Source organism: Bidens hawaiensis, unplaced genomic scaffold (assembly GCF_021521415.1).
Source record: "Bidens hawaiensis isolate Kalapana, Puna unplaced genomic scaffold, B.hawaiensis_p1.1 tig00001032_1, whole genome shotgun sequence".
Taxonomy (NCBI): Eukaryota; Viridiplantae; Streptophyta; class Magnoliopsida; order Asterales; family Asteraceae; genus Bidens; species Bidens hawaiensis.
In genome coordinates this window covers 3278762-3300331 of record NW_027491060.1, presented here as the reverse complement: position 1 = coordinate 3300331, position 21570 = coordinate 3278762, and the positions used below count along the sequence as shown (strand labels likewise).

At 32.7% G+C, this 21570-nt stretch overlaps 2 protein-coding genes and 1 pseudogene across 3 annotated transcripts; all 3 read right to left on the bottom strand.

The window, feature by feature from the left end:
* Positions 1-3740: 3740 nt before the first annotated feature.
* On the bottom strand, positions 3741-5917 carry LOC143553609 (UDP-glucose iridoid glucosyltransferase-like; annotated as a pseudogene). Its single transcript, XR_013138859.1, has 2 exons — positions 5146-5917; positions 3741-4710 (listed from the first exon to the last, which is right to left on the bottom strand). The product of XR_013138859.1 is annotated as a UDP-glucose iridoid glucosyltransferase-like (transcript).
* Positions 5918-11300: 5383 nt separating this feature from the next.
* LOC143556101 (uncharacterized) lies at positions 11301-12026 on the bottom strand. The gene has a single exon (XM_077045520.1). It carries the CDS (start codon positions 12024-12026, stop codon positions 11301-11303), a length of 726 nt encoding a protein of 241 aa, XP_076901635.1.
* A 195-nt stretch (positions 12027-12221) lies between these two features.
* Positions 12222-14104, bottom strand: LOC143556091 (uncharacterized). Its single transcript, XM_077045517.1, has 3 exons — positions 14041-14104; positions 12673-13887; positions 12222-12571 (listed from the first exon to the last, which is right to left on the bottom strand). Exons 1-3 carry the CDS (start codon positions 14102-14104, stop codon positions 12222-12224), a joined length of 1629 nt encoding a protein of 542 aa, XP_076901632.1.
* Between the last annotated feature and the right edge of the window lie 7466 nt (positions 14105-21570).

The following is a 21570-nucleotide window of genomic DNA, read 5'->3' as shown; positions in this document are numbered from 1 at the left end:
TAAACCGACTAACGAGTCCAAAATTTATAAAGGTTTGTTTTTAAAGAATTTAACAACTAAACCATCCATGGCACTAATAAAGTTATGCATACAAATGCCCTTTTTATGCCCAATAATTTGAGTTTTGGAAACATTAATAAAATACATAAAGTGTCCCTTGTCACTATGAAAGCAATTTTGTTCTTTTTGACCAAACGGAAACTCGAAAGTGAACATGTCCATTAAAAGACAAATGGGGACCCCCGATTTTAGGGGTGTGGGCTTCAATTTGAGTTTAATTATGTTTTTCTCAACGGCATTTGAGTTTAATATCTATTTTTAAGTATTCAATCCATAACTTACATACACTCAATTTGGGTTCCAAAAACTAGAAGTAGATCAAGTTTAAACGAGTTTGAACTTGAGCCTGAGCTCAAACTTAATAAAAAATGTTCAAGTCTAACCATGGCTAGACTCAAACGGTTCTAAATATGCTTACTATTTATAGTGTTTCTATGTGATATATCAAATATATATTTACCTAATATATATATTCTATAGAAACTTATGATACCAAAATTAAATTGCATATACATAAGTAATTAAAAAATAATTACGAAATTTAAATGTTAAAATATAAAGACTTTTAGTATCAATTAAACTTTGCCATCATATCCTATTGGGACTAAGGTTACATTGTACGTCAATATCTTTTCTTGCATTCATTCATTTGAGGTTTTCGCTCAATTGTATTTATATCCTCACGGACTCACGGTAGTTATCCATGGCTTTATGGGGAAAATGTGAAGGTTGCGCTCATGCATACTCTATGATTAATAAGATCGAAATAGTTACTAGACTCTAATGAAGTAACTATTTTGTAAAATTTATAACACAAAAGGCAAGAAGAAGTTTATATTGTTTTTAATCCGGTCATACTCTTTTGTGCTCCTTTCTCTCTTTTTTTTCTTCGAAAACCAAATTTTATAAAAGCACAGATCCGCCAGACATACTAGGCAAAGACCAAAACCGAACAACATATAGCGCCCCTATTTACATGAGGAATAAAAATTACATGAAAGCAAAATTAGCCGAGTCTATCAATCTAACCGACTTATCTTTAGACTGAATTTTAAACCATAGAAGTCCTATAGATCTAACATTATCAAAAATCCCTTCCACTTTGACCTATTTGACTGCAAAGATAACTTCGTTTTGAGCTTTCCAAAGATAAATAATATAATTGTGTAATTCCAACAAGTCTTTTCCGATCGACCTGAACATTTCTCTTACTCGGAACCAATGAAGTAGATAAGTGATCCATCTCATCTCCCCGCCAAAGAAACATGTTGCTCATATTTTCATCAAGTGATCAAGATGTTCAATATCCAATCGGTCAACACTAATTGAAAATCTCCTCGGAGTTGTGTTAGCATATTCCAATCTATTAGTTTCTACTTTCTATACTACAAAGTTTTTTATTTTAATATGATATTGCTTTTATTTAATTGATTTTTGGTTTCACAGGAAGCAAATATGGAGGCAATGGTAGAACACTCACTTTACTAGTGAGAGGTAGGGGGTTCAAACCTCACTACCACCAATTTATATGGGAGATATGAGGGATGACCATGACTTGCCATGGTTCGAATCCTGATCTCACCCGGTTTTACCGGCTCCTCGCTGTCGTGCTATTTGGCGGGCATGGGGGTTGGTTTTATCCGGTGAATCCCTCAATAGGTGGACCGCTAGGGGCTTCGTCCGTCCGGACTAGTGGCCGGCTCGGGCTACCTTTAGCCAATGGGCCGCGTACGAAGTACCTGGCAACTTAGTTGGTCGTTTAAAAAATATGGAGGCACAACGAAAATGGAATTCACAAATGAATCACGTGGAGTTCAAAATGGCGAACTGGGCCCACAATGATTATTATGATATTTGGGCTTAATGTTGGTTGATGAAACAAAAGCCCAGAAAAGTTTAAAAAAATAAGGCAGATATTATCGGCAAGGGGAGTTCGCACCCGATGGCAGCCCATTGGCTGTGTAGGCTTGACGATTTTTTTTTATCATAACCCAATACTGACCCGAATTATTGTTAGTTTGTTGTTATAAAAAACTTAACCCAATACTGACCCGAATTATTTATTTTAATATGTTAATTTGTTGTATTTGAGTGTTGCCGAATTTATTTTTTTGGTGTAGTTACAGTGTCGTAATCCAATATCGACCAAATTGGTGTTGGCTCATAGCCATATCCTGCGTGTTTTACTAACCGACTACACGTTGTCTTAAATATATTTTCTTACAATAAGCTATAGGAGTGACAATACTATTGTGTGCTTTTACTTTTTTGAGTAACTCATACCGACCGAATTCGTATCGTTGCACCGCCACATCGAAGGGTTTTCTTACCTAATTTATATAGTTTTGAGGAGTGATCCATTTTAGTGGCAATAATACTTATTTTAACAGCTTAGATAAGCTCTTTTTTTATGTTATAACTAGTAACCCCTCAAGTGTGGTCTAATAGAGTAATAGACATACAATTATCAAAGTTTCAAAAACACGTAATCACCAAAATGATTGAAAATAGAATTATGAAAACTGACTACCGTAAAGTTATATTATGAATTTATAACATATGCTCAATACATAAAATATTTAGGATCTTGCCTAAACTAACAGAACGTGTTGTATTATTAAATTATGATAGCTAAACCATATTGATGACTTTTCATCTCTCTTGTGTCTAATCACAATTCCAAAAATCCAATATATATCCTTCTTTATCCTGCAAGCTAGGAGCTTGATGAGTTTCTTTTTCTATAAAAGATAAAGGCTTGTGGGGGTGGGGGTGGGGGTGGGGGTATAGAAGGGACTCAATATATTAATTATTCAAGTATCAGTCAATTTTAAGCATTTAATTGCTCTCTAATCTCTATTACATGCTTATTACCTCATTGGGTGCTTTGTTATTTTCACAAAGAGGGCATTTCCTTGTTGGTATTGACATCTTTTCCTTGTTTGACAAATGAGTCCATTTCAATTACCTAATTATTTATTACTTCATCTTACGTGTAGTACTCTTAAAATGGTTAGTGGTCCTCCACAAATCTTTTTCTAGTTTCCATCCATTTTAGATACTTTCACAATCAAGGTGCTAGAGATTACCCGTTGTTGTCGTCTCGATTTATGTGTTCGACGTTTATTGCACCTATATGGAAAACGCGTACCATAATATTATGTTGTCTAATACAAGTAATGAAAGTGAGACAAATAAGGTGGGACATTAGTCTCAACTCATATTAGATGTTAGATGTGATAATCTTGTGTGTGACTTTGTCTTCCTGGTATACGTATTAAAGGTGCCAACATCATATTAAATAACATACAGTAATGTTGATTAAAGGGCCAAAACGTGTACAAGAAAGTCTTCTGTAAAAGATATTTTTTTAAGTCTAAGTATTATTACAAGTTTATTATCTGAGTTTGACACTTATACATAGAAAATAATCAACATTCACTCATTATATTATTACACGAGTTTGACATTTACAAATAGAAAATAACCAACATTCTCTCATTATATTATTACATGAGTTTGACACTTACAAATAGAAAATAACCAACATTCACTCATTATATTATTAGACGTTTATTATATGAGTTGACACTTATAAAAATAACTAACATTCACTCATTATTTGTAACGTGTCGAATTTAAATTGTCATTATGTATGTTTAATATCTTAAACTTAATCAGTTAATCACACAAAAAATAAATTACAATGACAATTCAGATACATCATGTGTTATAACATAGAGTTTCTATAATTTGAGTTTGATTTCTAATTGAAATTTGAATCTGATGCCAAGATGAATTCTACTAAGTTATTCAAGGAATTAAATGAAGATCCTCCTTTGCATAAACAATATTTAGCCTTTTCTTTCATATTATTTGCTCTCTTCCTTATCTCTTCGCCTTCTTCGTCCACCAAGAGTCTTCTTATTACAGTCATAATCACCCGTCTCTCCAAATATTCCAGTTCCAGACCCACCCGCCATACATAACTTAAGTACCTACAATTTACAAACTGGTCCCCCAAAAACGGCCTACATATCATTGGAACCCCTTGTGATATACTTTCCAAAGTCGAGTTCCAACCACAATGACTCCAAAACCCTCCAACGGCAGAATGTGCCAAAACTTGTTTTTGTGGCGCCCATTTCAGCACCAAACCTCTTCCTCTAACTTCATCCATAAACCCTTCTGGCAAAAACTCAATCCATTCGGACCCTTTGACCGAACCAGGTCGAACCACCCATAGGAACGGCTGGTTACTGTTGGCTAACCCCCATGCAGTCTCAGCTAGCTCATGTTCCTCCATGGTGGCTAGACTTCCTAAACTGACATAAATAACTGATCTTGGAGCTTGCTTATCAAGCCATGAAATGCAATTGGTGTCTTCTTTAAGAAAACTAGTAGACGTATATCGAGCCGTTTCGTTTAATGGACCGATGGCAAAGATTGGAACCTTGTAATGGTGCCGAAGTTTTGTGAGTGCTGAATTCTCAAGAAATTCCATGGTGTTCCAAATAATGGCTGATGGAGCTCTAATAATCTCTGATTGTGCAATCATTTCTTTTGTAACTTTTGTAGATGTGCTGTTGAAAGGTAAATCTTTTTATCGGAGAGGATATAGCTCCGGTACAATCTTCTCCCGCATATAGTCTGCAATAAAACAATAAAGTTATTATCAAACGAGCTTATTATCTGTTATAATTATTGTTATTTTAGTTATCATCTATTATTATTTTATACCAAAGGACATTTGGCCCAATGAAACATTGTTATATAATAATAATAATAATAATAATAATAATAATAAACTATTCCCTTTCTTGTTACATGTTGAGAGTTCGAGTCTCATGTAAACTTTAATCAATGGAAAAATAACAAACCTCTATTTTATCATCTATTAATTGCTATTTTAGTTATCATCTATAATGATTCTGTTATTCATTAATTATGATAGCTACTATTATTTTATTATCATCCATGAGAAAAATTGGGATGGTAGTTTACGTTTCATCATTTCAGTTATTTAATCAATATAAAATATTATTAACAAATAAACTTTAATAATTAAAAAAAATACTAACGAACCTTGCACAGGAAGCTGCCCTTCTGCATGAAGTTTAGGAAGAGCAACGAAAGCGGGCATATACGAAGCACTAGAACTTCTTAAAACAATACTAGGAACATTCAAATTCCTAGCAACTTCTTCTACAGAATACATAATATTATCATGAATAATCGCAATCATCCGAGAATCGTTATCTTCTTTCGCTTCTCGAACCTTTCGATTCAAACGATCTTCTAGTTGCAATCTACAGTTTTCATTAAGAACTTCAAGAAACTTTGTGAAGTTGGCTGACGCATCAATGGCTAAAAAGTTGTCATCAAGCGGTAGAAACTCGATTTCGGGATGGTTTAAGGGATCGCGTGAGTTTAGTTTGGTGTGAGCTAAGGTGATTGAGAAGCCTTTGGAATGAAGAACACTTCCTAGTTGAAGCATAGGTGTCATATGACCTTGAAATGGGCTTGCTACAAGAACCAAGTGTCCCTTATTGCTTGATGATAATGCAAACCATGTAATTAATAAGATATGTATATATATTATAAGTGAAGTTAAATAGGTCAAGATAAAGATTGTATGTCACAATCAGGCAGATGGGATTAGGTCATTGATTAAATTAGCAAGTGGAAAAAATGAATGGGAGTAGGGTGGTGCCACTTGCCATTATCGAAAGAGAAGAATGTATATTCAACTTTGCTAATGTCGAATCCAATAAAGAAGTATTAAAAATCATAGTCATGACATAGTAATCGATGACTCCTATCCAAAGAAAAGTCAAAAACTATGAGAAGCGGTCGGAGTATATATAATATGTTGTGTTTTTCAAAAACCAATACCTCTCAACTTTGGTACCAACTTGGAGAAGAACATACTTTGGTACCAACAACTTTCGATTTATTTTATTTTAATTTAGTTGATAACTAGGAAAGCACGTGTAGTCGGTAAAAAAGTAAATTTAATAACGTTTAATTACAACAATTTAACATATAAAAATCATGCATTGCGATGACACACCAATACAAATTCGATTGGTATCAGTTTGCGACACCGATGCTAAAATAAAAACTTCAACAACAAAACACGGGACGAACAAAAAAAACATGCACGTTATGCCCGTGAACCGACTTAAAATCGACCGGCATCGAAGGTGACAACATTAAATAAAATGATATCAACCAACGCTTTGTGAATGTGAACCAATAGGGTGTAGCAGCAGTAATAATAATAATAATAATAATAATAATAATAATAATAATAATAATAAAACAAAAAGAAAAAAAATGCAAATCAGTTAATCTAATATCATCATATAAACCAATAAATCTGTTACGGCACCAAACCGTCAATTTTAATCCATAGTGATAATAATATGTTAATATAAAACTGATTTAAATAATATGTTACTTGTGGAGTTGGTTTATTTGACAATTCATTTAACATGGGGATTTAATTTTTGTGTTGAATTATTTTTTTCTACGGATATCTTAATTAAGGTTTTACTAGTTATATATGGTCTTATGGATTTTTCTTGGTGAGCCATCGGAAATATTACTTAATTTTAAGATATAAAACAATATCAAAGTTCCTGAGAGATAAAAGAAAGTCATAAAGTATGAAATTAAACCTTACCATATACATAACTACAATAATTACAAATATATTCTTGTGACGTAACTAGACTTGAAATTGGTTGTGCAGAAGTTTCATTCATACAGTTTGACAAAAGAGAATAAAACTAGGGTCTTATTATGGACACCTCACACCCCTCTATACGCTTCGTATAAGGCTATACGCTTCGTATTGGTGGGTTTTTTTTAGCAAAAAGGGGGGCGGTGTCCCTAGAAAACCCCTAAAATTACATCATTTATATAAGTTACGCCAACGGTGCTCCATCTATATATGGTTGCCCCCCGAAAGGCATTACTCTTCAATGTCTTTCATTAAAGCATATTGAAATATACTGTTGTAAGATAACGAGCTTATGGTAATGATTGTCATCTATCATGCGTGTCTAAAAGAAAAAAAATTGAATATATAAAGTCGTAAATGTTGAATGTAACATCCTACTTTCGGTTATAATAATAAATTAAACTTCGTCTATTTTATAGTGGGTCGTTATCGGTTTAGATAAATAGAATACGAGTTGGGCTAGTGTTGGGCTAAATGGATATGGGTTATGGACTTGGGTTATAAAGAAAGAAGGAAGGACCATGGGCTTAAGCCCATGATCCCTAAATATATAAACCATAATCACCATTAAATCCCTCATTTCACATATTCCATACACCACCCAAAACACACACTTAAGCTTTCTCTCTAGCTCTTCCTTTCTCTAAGCCGAAACCAAGAAGGAAACCGAGCACAGACCCGAGGTAATAATAGTTTGATGTTTATAAACTTAAACCCGTTAGATTTAGTCACGAAACGACGAGCCGGCACCGTTAAACCGTTAAGTTACGAGATCCGGGTATTATCGGGTATAAACCGAACCTAAGATGAGCTTAGGGATCACCCTAGCTCAGATCCGGATCGAACGGGACGAAAAACGATGAAAAACGGTGTAAAATGGAGTAAACCGCATTTTTCCGGCCACCGCCCGGTTTTCCGGCACGGCGGCGCCGAAAAGGCGGCGCATGTATTTAAGGATGTCAGGGAATGTTCCTGACATTCTCTAACAAACCCTAACCCTAATTCGTTACGGAAGCTTAACGAACTAACCCATGATTCGTTAAGCCAATTCGCTATAGAAGACTAACGAGCTAGCTTCTTTTGCTAACTAATTCGTTAAGCAATTCGTATGCCAATTCGTTAAGTAGTTCGTTAAGAGGGAACTGGCTGATGAACCCCAGTTCGTTTAAGGTTCAGTTCGTTATAAGGGTTCAGTTCGCTATGAATTTCAATTCTCTAGCCAGACCAAATGAATGAGGTCCAATTCGTTACAAGGACCAGTTCGTTATGATAGTTAATTCGTTAAGAACTGAGTAACGAACTACAAGTTTAACAAAATGACAGAGCAGTCCCTGGACTTAGAAAAAGAATGAATTAATTACAATTAAGCCCTTAAACTTTTGAGTTAGCGAATTAAATAATGATTTAAAATCCTAATGGAAAATGTGTTACGACAGTTAATAGAAATAAAATTTTTCCAAGCTGACCTGGCAGCTCAACCCCAGCTAGGGGCTCTGCCCCTTGGACCCTGCTAGGGGCTGCTGCCCCTAGACCCCCCTGCCAGGGGCGCTGCCCCCGGACCCCCGCCCATTGAGGGTTATAATTAGACTAGAAACGCAATGTGGGTAGTGATAGATAATTGATACGTGTAATTGTTATACAGTTAGTCGTGCACAGCTCAAGAAAGGAATAACTATAAACGGCGAACGTAACCGCATTCAGGTGAGTTTCTAGCCCCATTTCCTTGTTATGTTTTCGGGGCTGTGTGCATACTCTTTGTGATAGTTAATACACTTACCTTAAATGGTAAGTGTATGCCATGTACGATTTATATGTTATGTATGTGTATCTTAAATGTGAATGAAAGCTTGTTGGTACGTAAACGATATTCGGATATTGCACGTTCTAACAAGGGAGGTATGTTTATGATAGATGGATGTGTATGATAGATATATGTACAACATATGAATATGTATGAATGATTAAAGAAAGTATGTATGTTATGGGCATGTATAGACAGTATGTACGAAGATGAAGAGAGAGGGATCAGACCCTAATAATATCTGAGATAGAAAAGAAAGGGATCAGAACCTAATAATATCTGAGATAGAGAAGTAAAAAGGGATCAGACCCTAATAATATCTGAGATAGACAAAGGAAAAAGGGATCAGACCCTAATAATATCTGAGATAGAAAAGGAAGGGATCAGACCCTAATAATATCCGAGATAGAAAATGACAGTAATTTATTTAGTATGAAAGTAATAAAGTATGAACGTATGTATGAACCTATGTAATGAAAGTGAATTAGTCAAGTAACGATTATGTGTTTTCGGATGCATAATCGAAGGTAAGTGTATGTATGGTATAATGTGTGATTAACTAGAACTCACTCAGCGTAGCTGACTTTTAGTATGCACGCAGGTTAACAGATTGAGACAGCTGGTTTGAGATGGACACATGGCAGGTTTGAAGAGGCTGGCATCTGAAGATGGTCATGATGTTTCAAATGTTATAATTTATGTTATGTTTTAAAAGACAAATTATGGATAATTGTAATGAATGGTTGATGTTTTATATTATTTCGTGAAAGTTTTAATTAACTCTGATATTTAGAACTGTGTTTATGAGTAAATCCAACACCAAATGTAGGGAACCGGTAACAAGGCCTTACATTGAATATATAATGTCATAAATATTGAATGAAGAAAATATTAAAGACAACCCTATCCAAACTGGAGTCAAATAGTAAAAAACGATGGGAAGCGGCCGGCCTAGGATATGTAACTTGTAAAATTCTTGTGGGTTGTCCACTCATATATAATGTGAATTGACTTTCTGCTGTTAAATCTCATGCCAAATGAGAGTGAATATGTTATATGTTGGTGGTAGGACATAATTTGATAAAAAAGTTATAATTTTTAGAAGTGTTCTAATTAGGTTATTTATTATGGATTTTCAACATGTATCTTAAGGGCATATATAAGAAACATTAACTATGGTATTATTCTTGTTGTAACTATAATTTTATATTAATTATATTCATCTCTTAATAACTATTACATGTAACATTAAATTTTCCCTATTAAATCTTACTTCCATTGATGACTACTAAATAAAAATTTTATAATCCCCTTTAAATTTACTATTTCATCTCCCACCATTTTATATTCATTTATATGTAAAGAATTTTCAAATATGAAAGTGACTTTTGAAATTCCTATAACGTCTTCAAGTGTTAAACCAAATCAAGATCAGCTTGCTCTAACGATTCAATATTTGACTTGCAAAGAAAATGACTCAGGTTTTGTTGTCAAGTATTACAAACGGCTCGATGGCATAAGGTGGTTCGGGATGGTAACATGGCTGAATGCACTTGCAAAAATTTGAATTTGTCGGGGGTACTTTGTTGTCGTGTTTTGAGTGTTCTTCTTCATACAGGTTGCTTTGAAATTCCTTTTAGTTATTAGCTATCACGATGAAGACACGAAGAGGCTCAATTCAATAACGTCTCTCAATTATACCAAGAAGGAACTTTAGATATACATAATCTTTTATTGAAAAATATGATCCTATAACTAATGTAATTGAGTTGGTTGAACACTTGGAGACGTTATAGGAATTTCGAAAGTGATTTTTATATTTAAATATTCTTTACATATAAATGAATATAAAAATGGTGGGAGATGAAATAGTAATTTTAGAGAGAATTAGTAAATTTTTATTTAATATTTATCAATTGAGCGAAAATATATTGTTAAATATGGTAGTTATTAAGAGATATAATGTAATTAATATAAAATTATAGTTTAACAAAAATATTTCCATAATTAATATTTCTTACATGTGCCCTTAGGGCACATGTTAGAAAATCCCTATTTATTATATACTAGGTTATTGACCCGTGGGCGCCACGGGCGGAAATAATTAAATCTTGCAACATCAAACGATAATTTGAAAGTCAAAAACAAAATTCATACATACATATTGCGATGATAATAGAATATACAATTGATAATATCTTTTGTATCAAAGTTAAATTTTTATTAAAGATAACTTTCCAAAGAAAATAAAAAGATTTTTACAATAACTCCATCGATAAAAAATAACAACTTCATATATTATTAAACAGTTCCTTATAAACCACATTTGTAGTTTGATTTGTAACTTTACCCTCCTTGTCTAAGATAAGCATTTTAACTCCGGCTCTACTCTTCACTCTGGATAAAGCCACATATAACTGACCATGTGTAAACACCGGATGTCGAAGATATATTCCAACTCTTGCTAGGGATTGGCCTTGACTTTTGTTAATTGTCATTGCAAAACAAACCGCTATAGGGAACTGTCTTCTTTTCAACCTGAATGGCAATTTTTTTATCCGTAGGAGTTAGTGTACTTCGAGTTAAGTAAGTGCGATGACCAATGTTTGTACCCGAAATGACCTTTACTTCGATAAAACGCCTACCGCATTGAATAACCTGTAATCTTGTTCCATTGTATAAACCGTTTTTCTAATCAATATTCCTTTGCAACATTACTAGCACACCAACTTTTAGAACCAATTTATGATTAGGCATACCAGAAAGCTTCAAACCATTTAGAAAATCCGGTGAGTGCAATGCTTGATCAAAACCAGGCCCAACAGTATCAGAGTTGTCAATACTATCCGAACTTAGATATTCAACTTCTTCTCCTGGAAAGAAAGTTAAAAATATGTCATTAATATCTTGGACAACCTCGTTTAAGGGTGCAAGTATGTCCCTTTCTTGGAAATAAGAAATATCATTAAAATTATCCAATAATGTTGGATAAACAAAATCAATAAGTTCCGAAATTGGATCAGAAGAATCACCGATCAAAAGATCATCGGGTATTTCTATAACGGAATTACCATCATTGTCACCACCAAGTGTACCTTCACCAACTTCCAACAACCAATTTGCAAACCGGGAGGACTCTTCAAAATCGGATGGGTTACACCCGACGGTTAACCTCATGTTTTTGGTTAACCTAAGAACTTTACAATTGGACCACAGATGGGATGAACAAAGTGACGCATTAACAATATCACTACGTGATCCATTTTGTATTACGGGTAGTATTTGACGCATTAACAATATCACCCCCAAAAACAACAACTTCCCCCCAAATGGATGTCGAGAACTATCACGGTTAACACCTTTTAAAACATCTTTGAGACTCCTATCCAAAGCTTCAAATGCATGCTTATGTATCATAGGAGCCTCATCCCAGATAATCAGATCAGTTTGCTTTATTAAGTTGCAAATATCTGAATTTTTTATTATTGAACAGGTACAATCCTCAGTTAGATTTATAGGAATTAGAAATCTAGAGTGAGCGGTTCTACCTCCTTCAAGTAACAAAGATGCTACACCGCTTGAGGCAACATTTAAAACGATTTTTGATTTCGATCATATGGAAGCAGATAAAGTCTTCCATAAAAATGTTTTTCCCGTCCCTCCATAACCATAAACAAAGAAAACACCCCCATTATTTGCATCAACTACTTCCATTATCTCGTTATACATATTGCGCTGCTCATCTGTTAACGAATTATAAAGTTGTTCAAACTCACCCGTCATATGATGTGTATTGTACGCAAGTTCTTCGTTCATAAAACGATTTGTTGATGCGGAAATTGAAACATCATCAGGGAAAGGCATGGTGGGAAAACAACGCAGACTACAATTGTTTCGCAGCAGGAAGTTTTGAATTTCAAGTAAAGCGAGGTTCTTTAGTTGCGTTTCTGAAAGTAACAAATCTGTAGGGAATAAAAAAATTGTTAAACAATTACGTTTTTTATAAACATACTTGTTAATAGGTAAATAAATTTATAAAAAATAAAACAAAAACATTTGATACCTTTATTTTTCTGCTCTATTTGTTGTTTATATAGAATGCCATCAATTAAAAACTTCCAACTCTTTTCCCAAACATCATCCGGCCGAGATAAACTGTATGTGATTAACATTGTTGCAAATAAACTGCGTAAATAGTAACCACTTGCAATATGACTTGCTTCTTCAATAGCTTCTATATACTCGTTGTCATCATCTAGAAGCCCTCTTTTATAACATGCATCTCTATACGTAGCACACACTTCACCATCAACCGTACGAATATATTCAAAGCATTTAGGACCTCTAACCTTACTTAACAAAATTCTTAAAAAGTATGCTTCATTAAAGGCGGGCGGAACATGATGAATTCGACCGATGGAAAAATCATGTTTACGAAGCTCCCAAACCCTTGCGTCTTGTTTCCAAACAAATTTTGTTGGAAACTCAGCGTACGTTAGGGTTTGTGCAAGATCATATTTCTGGTTACACTCCATCCAACCAGTGAATCTTGACGAACCAACAGTGGGCTTGTTTAAAACGTCTTCAACATCATCATCATCTGCAAACACAACTGTCTGTTGTCCGGGTAAATGAAACGGAAGTCGAGTAACTGAAGGAAATCTATAATGAACATCAAAAGCAAAAATTCTCCATGCCACCTCAAATGCAGATAGATATCTGCAATCATAAAACGCCTTAACTTCGTCTACATTTTCATCTTGATTAGCACCATTGTTTTGTACAAGGGATATAGTAGCACGATCGGGATCTTTATTAATGTACTTAAGAAAATACTTTATCGAACCCTCTTGATTACACCATTCAACATTGATATGGGCTTGATATTTTTTTAACAATTTCTTGTTATAAGGAACAACATGTCTGTTGTCTAAATTTACCCCAGACTTGACAACCACATTACCCAAATCTCTTTTTCGATAAACAGGAAACCCATTAGAATCAATTGACGTCTCATTTTGAAGTTTCTTTGGGAAATTTTTTGAGCATGCGTTATCCACCATGCAAGAGCATTTAGGATGAGTAACACCACATGGACCATGCATCATGTGGTCGCTTACAAGCGAATACAACTCCGGATCTTCATTCTTATCTAGAATTTCTACTGAGATAAAGTTGTCTATACACTCCGGATTATGAATTTTGTGATCAGAATGCAAAAACAGGCAAATGTGTGCATGGGGTAATCCACGTTTTTGAAATTCAATTGTGTACACACCTGCATGATATAAGTTGTTGTGAATTAGATAACTTATTGAAAAAAAAGATAATATGTGTTAAAAATATTGTTTTGGTAGCTTAATTTTGATATTTATAATGAACAATAACTTAAGAAAACAATGTTATCATGAACTACAAAAGTAAAACATACCTGCTTGAAGCTTCCCAAACAAAGCTTTATCCTTCAGATCTTTCATTAATGAATCAAGCTTCATCTTAAATACCCTACATAATATATCGGGCCTGTTTTCGGACTTTCGATTTTTATTTCATAAAAATCGTTTGATTTCCGGCAAATTTGGGTTGCATGTTATGGTTATAAAGAAATCAGGATAACCAAACCATCTACATATACTCATTGCATCAAGATAATTCTGCATCATATACCGAGCACCTCCGGTAAATGAAGAAGGTAAAATAACACGTTGGCCGGTAGAAGAAACGTCAGATGTTCTAGCCAAATGTAGATTTCTTAGGTTTTCATAAGTTTCAGACCTAAGATTTTTTTGTTGTGTGCGTACATAATGCAGCCTTTGAGTCTCTATCATCGTGTACAAATCTACAAACAGCTGCTGAGTCAGTCTTCCGCCATTTAAAATCAGTGGGTGGCTGTCTGGCCTATCTTGAAATATGTACACATTAAAAAAATCTAACAATATACATTTATTGATGAAATTATTTCTATTTTAAGTGATTGTTACAATTAAATTATATGTAACTATGAAAATAAATAAGATGTTTATATTTGTTCATGATCTAATAATTTAACACAATGAAGATGTGAAACTATAAAGCCGTATATTAATTTTTAAAAATATACGTATAGAGTAAATAAATATTATTAATGATGAAGTGTGAACTAACATATAGCAATGATGTTAAAAGTCTAAACTATCATATAGAAATGAAGAAGATTCCACAAGTGAAAGAAGAATCACAATGATGAAGATTCCATAATTCAAAGTGTTATAAAATAAAAATGTTCTTTGTAAACAAATAATATAGAAAATAAAAAATCTTATTGATCTGAATTTATAACACAGTAAAATAGATAATAGATAATACAAATATAAAAGAACACATAACATGAGGAAAACACAACTTCATTGATATCCATATAAAAATCAAGCAACATAAATAAAACCCAAATCACAATGTCAAACAAAGAACAATAAAACCAAACACATCCATAGTCAAACAATTAAAAAAGACAAACAATGCATGCAAGAAACTGCATTTATTAAAAACTTGTGCCTTCATCCCTTTTATATGTTGTTCATTAGAACGATATCCACGTCAACAACATTTGCATCAACAATTGGTTGTTCGTCAACCTTCGTCTTGGTTGCAGACATACCAGTGTCATCCTGACCATCATAAGTGTCATCCAACTTCCGCTTGAGTTTTACATCAATCATTGGTAAAGAAATATCCTTCCCATCAAGTGATGAAATACGATCAGGAATTACATCTTCAGAATTTGAAATAGGAGTCAAGTGGTCGGACGAAGGCGTCAACAACTCCTACGAATCAGTTTATCATTCATGTTTTTAGTATAAACATTTAGATTTATAAAATTATTATATTAAGAGAAACGGATTAATAATTCAGAATTATGTTAAAGGTGTTACCTTTTCGGTTGATTTCAGGCCAAAGGTTGATCCAACTGTTAAAGACTGATTGTCATTAGGCTGCACATGAAGTTAAATTTAATTATATTATAAATGAAATAAATACACAATTTGGTTATGTACATTTGAGTAGTTCTAAAAACGAAAACAATAATCATACCTGACCATGAGCACGCTGTTTATCAAGATCATTAAGAACGTCCTCGTCATCTGTTAACTTGCTGACACCGTATACGTCATACGAGTTTCTGATATTGTAGTCACTAACCTTAACAATGAACGCAAATTTTTTCTCTAATATAATATTGAGTTCTTCCGGAAACGTGTGCATCGGATCAAGCTTCAACATAACAATTAAGGAAATGATTGTAACTAAACAAAATCAAAAATCATTTAAGGGATTTCAAAATTATAACAAAAGAAAAGTCAACGATTTGAAAATCAGGTTCAATCGGATAGAAGTAGTTTGCGTTTTATTTTATGTATATAGGATATTAGAAAACTGATGTTTCTAAAAAATGAAACAAAAAAACAATATAATAAATACAAAAGTAATATATTGAAGTCAACAGTGTACAAACGTGGAGTTTTGACAAATAATGGATGATATAACAAAATATAAATTGACTTATTATCTAAGAAAGTCATACCTCAACATCACTGGTAACAAATTCATCAGCAGCCTTATTGAACAACTGTCTTGCATCACGATCAAACAACGTATGCGAGACAACACCGGTTGTATCTTGGACATGAATTGGAATACGGAATCTGTAACATAAAGAGGATTATTTAAAAAAGTCTTATAAAACACCTTTTAACTTTAATATTATTAAATGAAAAAGTATTAGTATTATATATTTTAAATCTATAAAATAGTACCTTGGTCCAGCGTTTATGCCTAGAGAATTACAACTTGAATTCTTACATTCATAAACCTTCACTCCATCAACAAAAACAGAAGTAACTTTACGACTACAACGTTTACATCCATTATAGTACCATTCCTTGTTACGCACTATTGCCTTAACGGTTGATGTACATAGAAATATACATCTTTTCAGCATCAAATAATCTCTAAAAACTGCAATTTCTATCTAATAACATAGCATAAAAGGATACTTATCATAATAAAATGTAATTTCAGGTGAAACCAAACCTCAAACGAAGAAACAAGCAAAAAGACGAAGAAAAACAGAAGAAAACACAAAAAAAACAAAGAAACACGCCCCCATGCTTATGGAACAAGAAAAGACAAAATCTGAGAACAAAAGCACGGGGTCGTGCTCAGCATGCACGGGGCCGTGGACGGGAATGCAGAAAAGACAAAGAAGAATTGAGCACATGTCACTAAAAAGAACGGGACCATGCCTGCTAACCACGGGGCCGTTGCCAGCTCACACAAAAGACAAAACAAATCTTGCACATATCATAAAAATACACGGGGCCGTGCTCATCAAGCACGGGGCCGTGCCTCACCATCCAGATTGCCTATAAATAGTGGCTCATGTTGTATTCATCAAGTGTGCCTTGAAAAGATTTCTATCCGATTCTCTCTTATAAAAACACACACTAACACTCACCTTGAAGATCTAGTGAAGAGTTTGAAGGTTTGGAGGTTGTCACCACTAATCATCATCATCAACCATCATCCCCATCATTAAGAAGAAGGATTCATCTACATTTTGTTAGATTGTTCCAAGTTTAATCATGTATTTGTTATTATCAATCATCTTAATGTTCATCATAATGCTCATTATGAGCTAAACTCCTTTTACCATCTAAAATCTATGAAGAAGCTTTGTTTTACTTGATAATTAATCAAGATATGTGATGTAGTCTAGTTAAGTACACGGTTATATTACAATTATCTTTTGATGAGAAATGTTTCACCATCTTAAATCACTAATTCAAAGTTAGTGGTTGTCAATCTATTTGGCAATCGTTCATGATCGATTCATGTTCTTGAAAGATAGAAATACTTTGATACATTATCGAAACATGGATCCTTATATTGTACTTAGAAATGATGAGATATAAGTTATGGTGTATTTTTCTAAACCTTGGTAATCCGAAAATGGCTTTGCTTAGGATATCAAATTAGCTAAAGAAACCATATGTTAATGGAATGTGTAATCATAACCTACTTAAATCAACCAAGGGGAGGTTGTGTGATGAACTGCAATCACCCGAAGTTGTTAGAATTGGTATTCGAGAAATTGAAGTCAATCCTAATCTTTCTACTTAACGAAACTACTTGCCAACTTAAATTGACATCATTGAGATGATATGACATTAGGAAAGGGTGGACTTTAAAATGTGCATATCATCTCCTTAGTGCCAAAGATGCTCACTTTGGGTTAAGGAGTTATCTATCATATATTGCTACGGTAAGTTTATCACATGTCTACATATTAATTATCAATGCTAAAATGGAGTGGATTCTTGATCTTAGATGGTAACCTTCGTATAATTGAACAACTCGTTTAAGATCTCTTATCTTGGTCACCTATATATATATTATATATATATATATATATATATATATATATATATATATATATATATAAGTATTTATATATTATAAAAAGTTCAAAAATTAACCTCAAAATGATTAAAACCTCCGATTGAAGTAAACAACGATTTATTATTAGAAACCTTTGTGTCCACGGATCGATACTTGGTTCTTACCAATACTATTCTACATATACGATAGGTACACTTGCCTATTTTGTGTGTGTTTAGTCTTTGTAGAAATCACTTTTATAAATTTAAAACATGATCTTGTGCAAAAGCTAAATATCCAATCTATCATATTTTATACAAGCTACACAGCACGCATCAACGGTACCAATTATGATGACGTTTTTAGCCTACAATATAACACATAATGAACTTTTTAGTAAAAAAAACTGAACATGAGTTTTTATAAATACAAATGGTTATATACCTCCAAAATGGTACAAATATCATTAAAGGTAGCAAAAGACAATCCATAAATGTGACCTTTAAACTCATCACAAATCAAAAGTCGAGTTTCTGATGTGAAACAGAGCTTATGTGGGCTGTCAACATAACGGTATGTTGACAGTTTTGCACCAAGGGAAGGTTTTCGAACAATCAATGATCGATTCTCAGCAAGCCAAACATCATGTTTCGGTATGCAAGCTTTCCTTACATACGCCTGCATTCTATGACCCTGTTACATTATTAATAAGACAAACATTATAACAATTAATTTTATATAATAAGAAAGAAATAAAAAAAAAAATATAAACAATTATTGTATGCATAGTTTGCATACCATCTCATCTTGTAAAATCATTTCGATGGACCAGTCCTCTCCTGGTTTATTGTTGTCCTTCAAACGCCACAGTCTAAGTATACGAACCTTCAATACACAATCGTTGTTCGAAACATCCAAATCGTTAAACATGGTAATGTTTGATGCTTCCATGTTGCTGTGTAACAAAAACAAAATTCAAGCAAAGATTCAAGAATCAGTAAATAACATTTACATGAGTGAAAAGAAATATTTATGTGTATGAAAGAAAATGAAAAACCTTGACAATGAAAAAAATATGAAACGAAGACCAAGAAAGTGAGAAGTGTGTGTATGTCTTCATTATGATTATAGTATATATAGATACAGAGTCTTTGTTACAAACTTTGAATTGTCAAAAAAAAAGGAAAGCTCTAAATATAGTTAATTGACGGAATACAATCAGGGATTTAAAAAATAGTATTGATATCAACTTCTTTTGGTAATACTATTTTGGTACTACGCTTTAGCTACTACTAAATTTAGTAAAAGTAAATAATACATTATGGATTTGTAATTGTATTTGTATTTTTATAATAACTGATTAACAACTTTCCAAAATTTGCAGAATGTAAATAGGGATATATTTATAACCAAATTATAAAAACTAATAAGTCATAGCTGACTACGAATTCAAATTTGAAAATTAAGTTGACTAAGAATTCAAATTTCGAATTTGAAAAGTTATTACGTATTATTAATGATATTAATCAATACAAATCAAAATAATATCATTGTAATTTGTAGTTAATTACACATTAAAAAATTAAAAAAAACTTAAAATTGGAAACAATATAACATTAAATTGAAAATTTAACAATGAAATATAATGTAAATGAAATTGAAATCGGCAATGACACATATAATGAAGTATGAATTAAGTAATAAGCAGAAAGTATTAACCATAGGAAACTTAGTTGATGTTATGTATATAAGATTTAACTAACATTAACAACTAAGATTACCAATACCCAATACTAACCTAGGTAAAATAATTACAGATACCTTAACGAATAATACAAAATACTAAGCTAGTTTAATTAAACATAATATATTAACCAATATAATATACTTACCGGAAAATAAAATACATTGAGGATAGTGCAACCGTCTCTAAAGATCTGATTAAGAATGAACATGGATCTACTGAAATCGGTTGAGGGATGTAATCAGATCAATGATTATTTCAAACCATCGTGTATTCCGGTTAACCAAAATCGCCCTAATTTAGATGGAAATCGCGTATTCCGGTTAATCAAAATCGCCCTAAGACGGTGTAAATTGAATTTGTAGGATGCAGAAGTATGATTGTACGGTTGAGATGAAGACTTGAGTTTTCTTATCATTGTCTGATTGAACTGTCAACTAATAGCGATGGTTGATTTTATTGATTAGGTTAGGTTGAAAATGAAGAAACTGGTATAATGAGATGGAAAGGATTGAATCCTAAAAATCCTAAAATTCGTTAATATATTGATATTGAATATTGATTTAAATGAATTAATTAAGTATTTAAAGTATTAGAAATATAATTTCTTTTTGATTTATTTAAATTGTAAGAAAAATATAGAAGTGATGGATAATTTAGGAAGGATAGAAATTCATCCAATAGGAAAGGGGCAAGTGGCAGCAAACTCAATTGTTTTAATATATAGTAGGATTTTGTTTAAATTAGGTAACTAAAGTTTCATTTATTGTAACAATCCTAGATATTTAACCTTTGTTATGAGATAATTTCAATTAAAATCAAGTGCCTTAAATGACCTTGTCACATGTATTATATATAGTATAAATATTTAATTAAAGTCGTATACAATAGACTCGTGAGTCTACTTAAGCTCGATAAGTGAAGCTCAGGCTTGTATGTTAAACACGCTTACTTTAGCTCGAGCCCCGTTTAAGTTTAGCTCGACTCAAGCTATAAGCAAGCAGATCTTCAACGGCTTATGAGCGACTTGACTTGTTTAGACGCCGAACTTTCTTTGTTTTTTTCCCTTTTTCTGATGCTTTTTTTTGTACGAGGTGACAAAGAGCTCATTGTAGAATCATCTTTGGCAAGTCCCACTAGCATCTTCATGTGTAAACTGTCATAATTGCTCTCTGATTACACAGGACCGATATTGCAGATTGGAAGCTTATTCAAACACATGCTATGCTGCTAGTGAATCTTTCTGGGTTTTTTTTTTCGAGTTTTTTTAGTTTAAAATAATTGTTGTTCCAGTTTCAAGGATTTTTATTTTATATTAGAAGTTTAGAACACTATTAATCAAAATCTTGTTTTTAATCTCTAAACAAACAAATGAACAATTTATGATGACACCGTAAATACGCTGATTATTAATTTTTTAATCTTTCAGTTTATCTAAAACTTTTATAAAATCTAATTGTATTTATATAATCTTTCTTGTTTTATCAAGTATGAGTTTGTTTTTATTTGTGTTCTTGAATTTATATATATGTTTTTCTGCTTTATTGATATTAATTATTCAACTAAAATCCATTTGTTTGTATAATGAACACATTATAAAGACCGATACAAATACACTATACTTCTGTATTATATATCTTACACCTCACATATATTATGGGTTTGATTTTGACGGCAAAAGCAAATATAAACAATTAAACAGGGCAGTGTTTGGTGGTATGAAAATATAACAAGGTCGAAAAATATGTTGAAGAAAATTGATACAAATTCACATACATGTAATAGAAAGTGGATACACCC

Bases quoted from the DNA above. Each gene is read 5' to 3' on its own strand.
- LOC143556091 (XM_077045517.1), bottom strand. From the start codon at position 14,104: ATGAAGCTTGATTCATTAATGAAAGATCTGAAGGATAAAGCTTTGTTT. The intron at 13,888-14,040 runs GTATGTTTTACT...TATATCATGCAG, and splicing joins GTTTGGGAAGCTTCAAGCAG to GTGTGTACACAATTGAATTT. The intron at 12,572-12,672 runs GTATCAAATGTT...TATTCCCTACAG, and splicing joins AATAGAGCAGAAAAATAAAG to ATTTGTTACTTTCAGAAACG.
- LOC143556101 (XM_077045520.1), bottom strand. From the start codon at position 12,026: ATGATACATAAGCATGCATTTGAAGCTTTGGATAGGAGTCTCAAAGAT.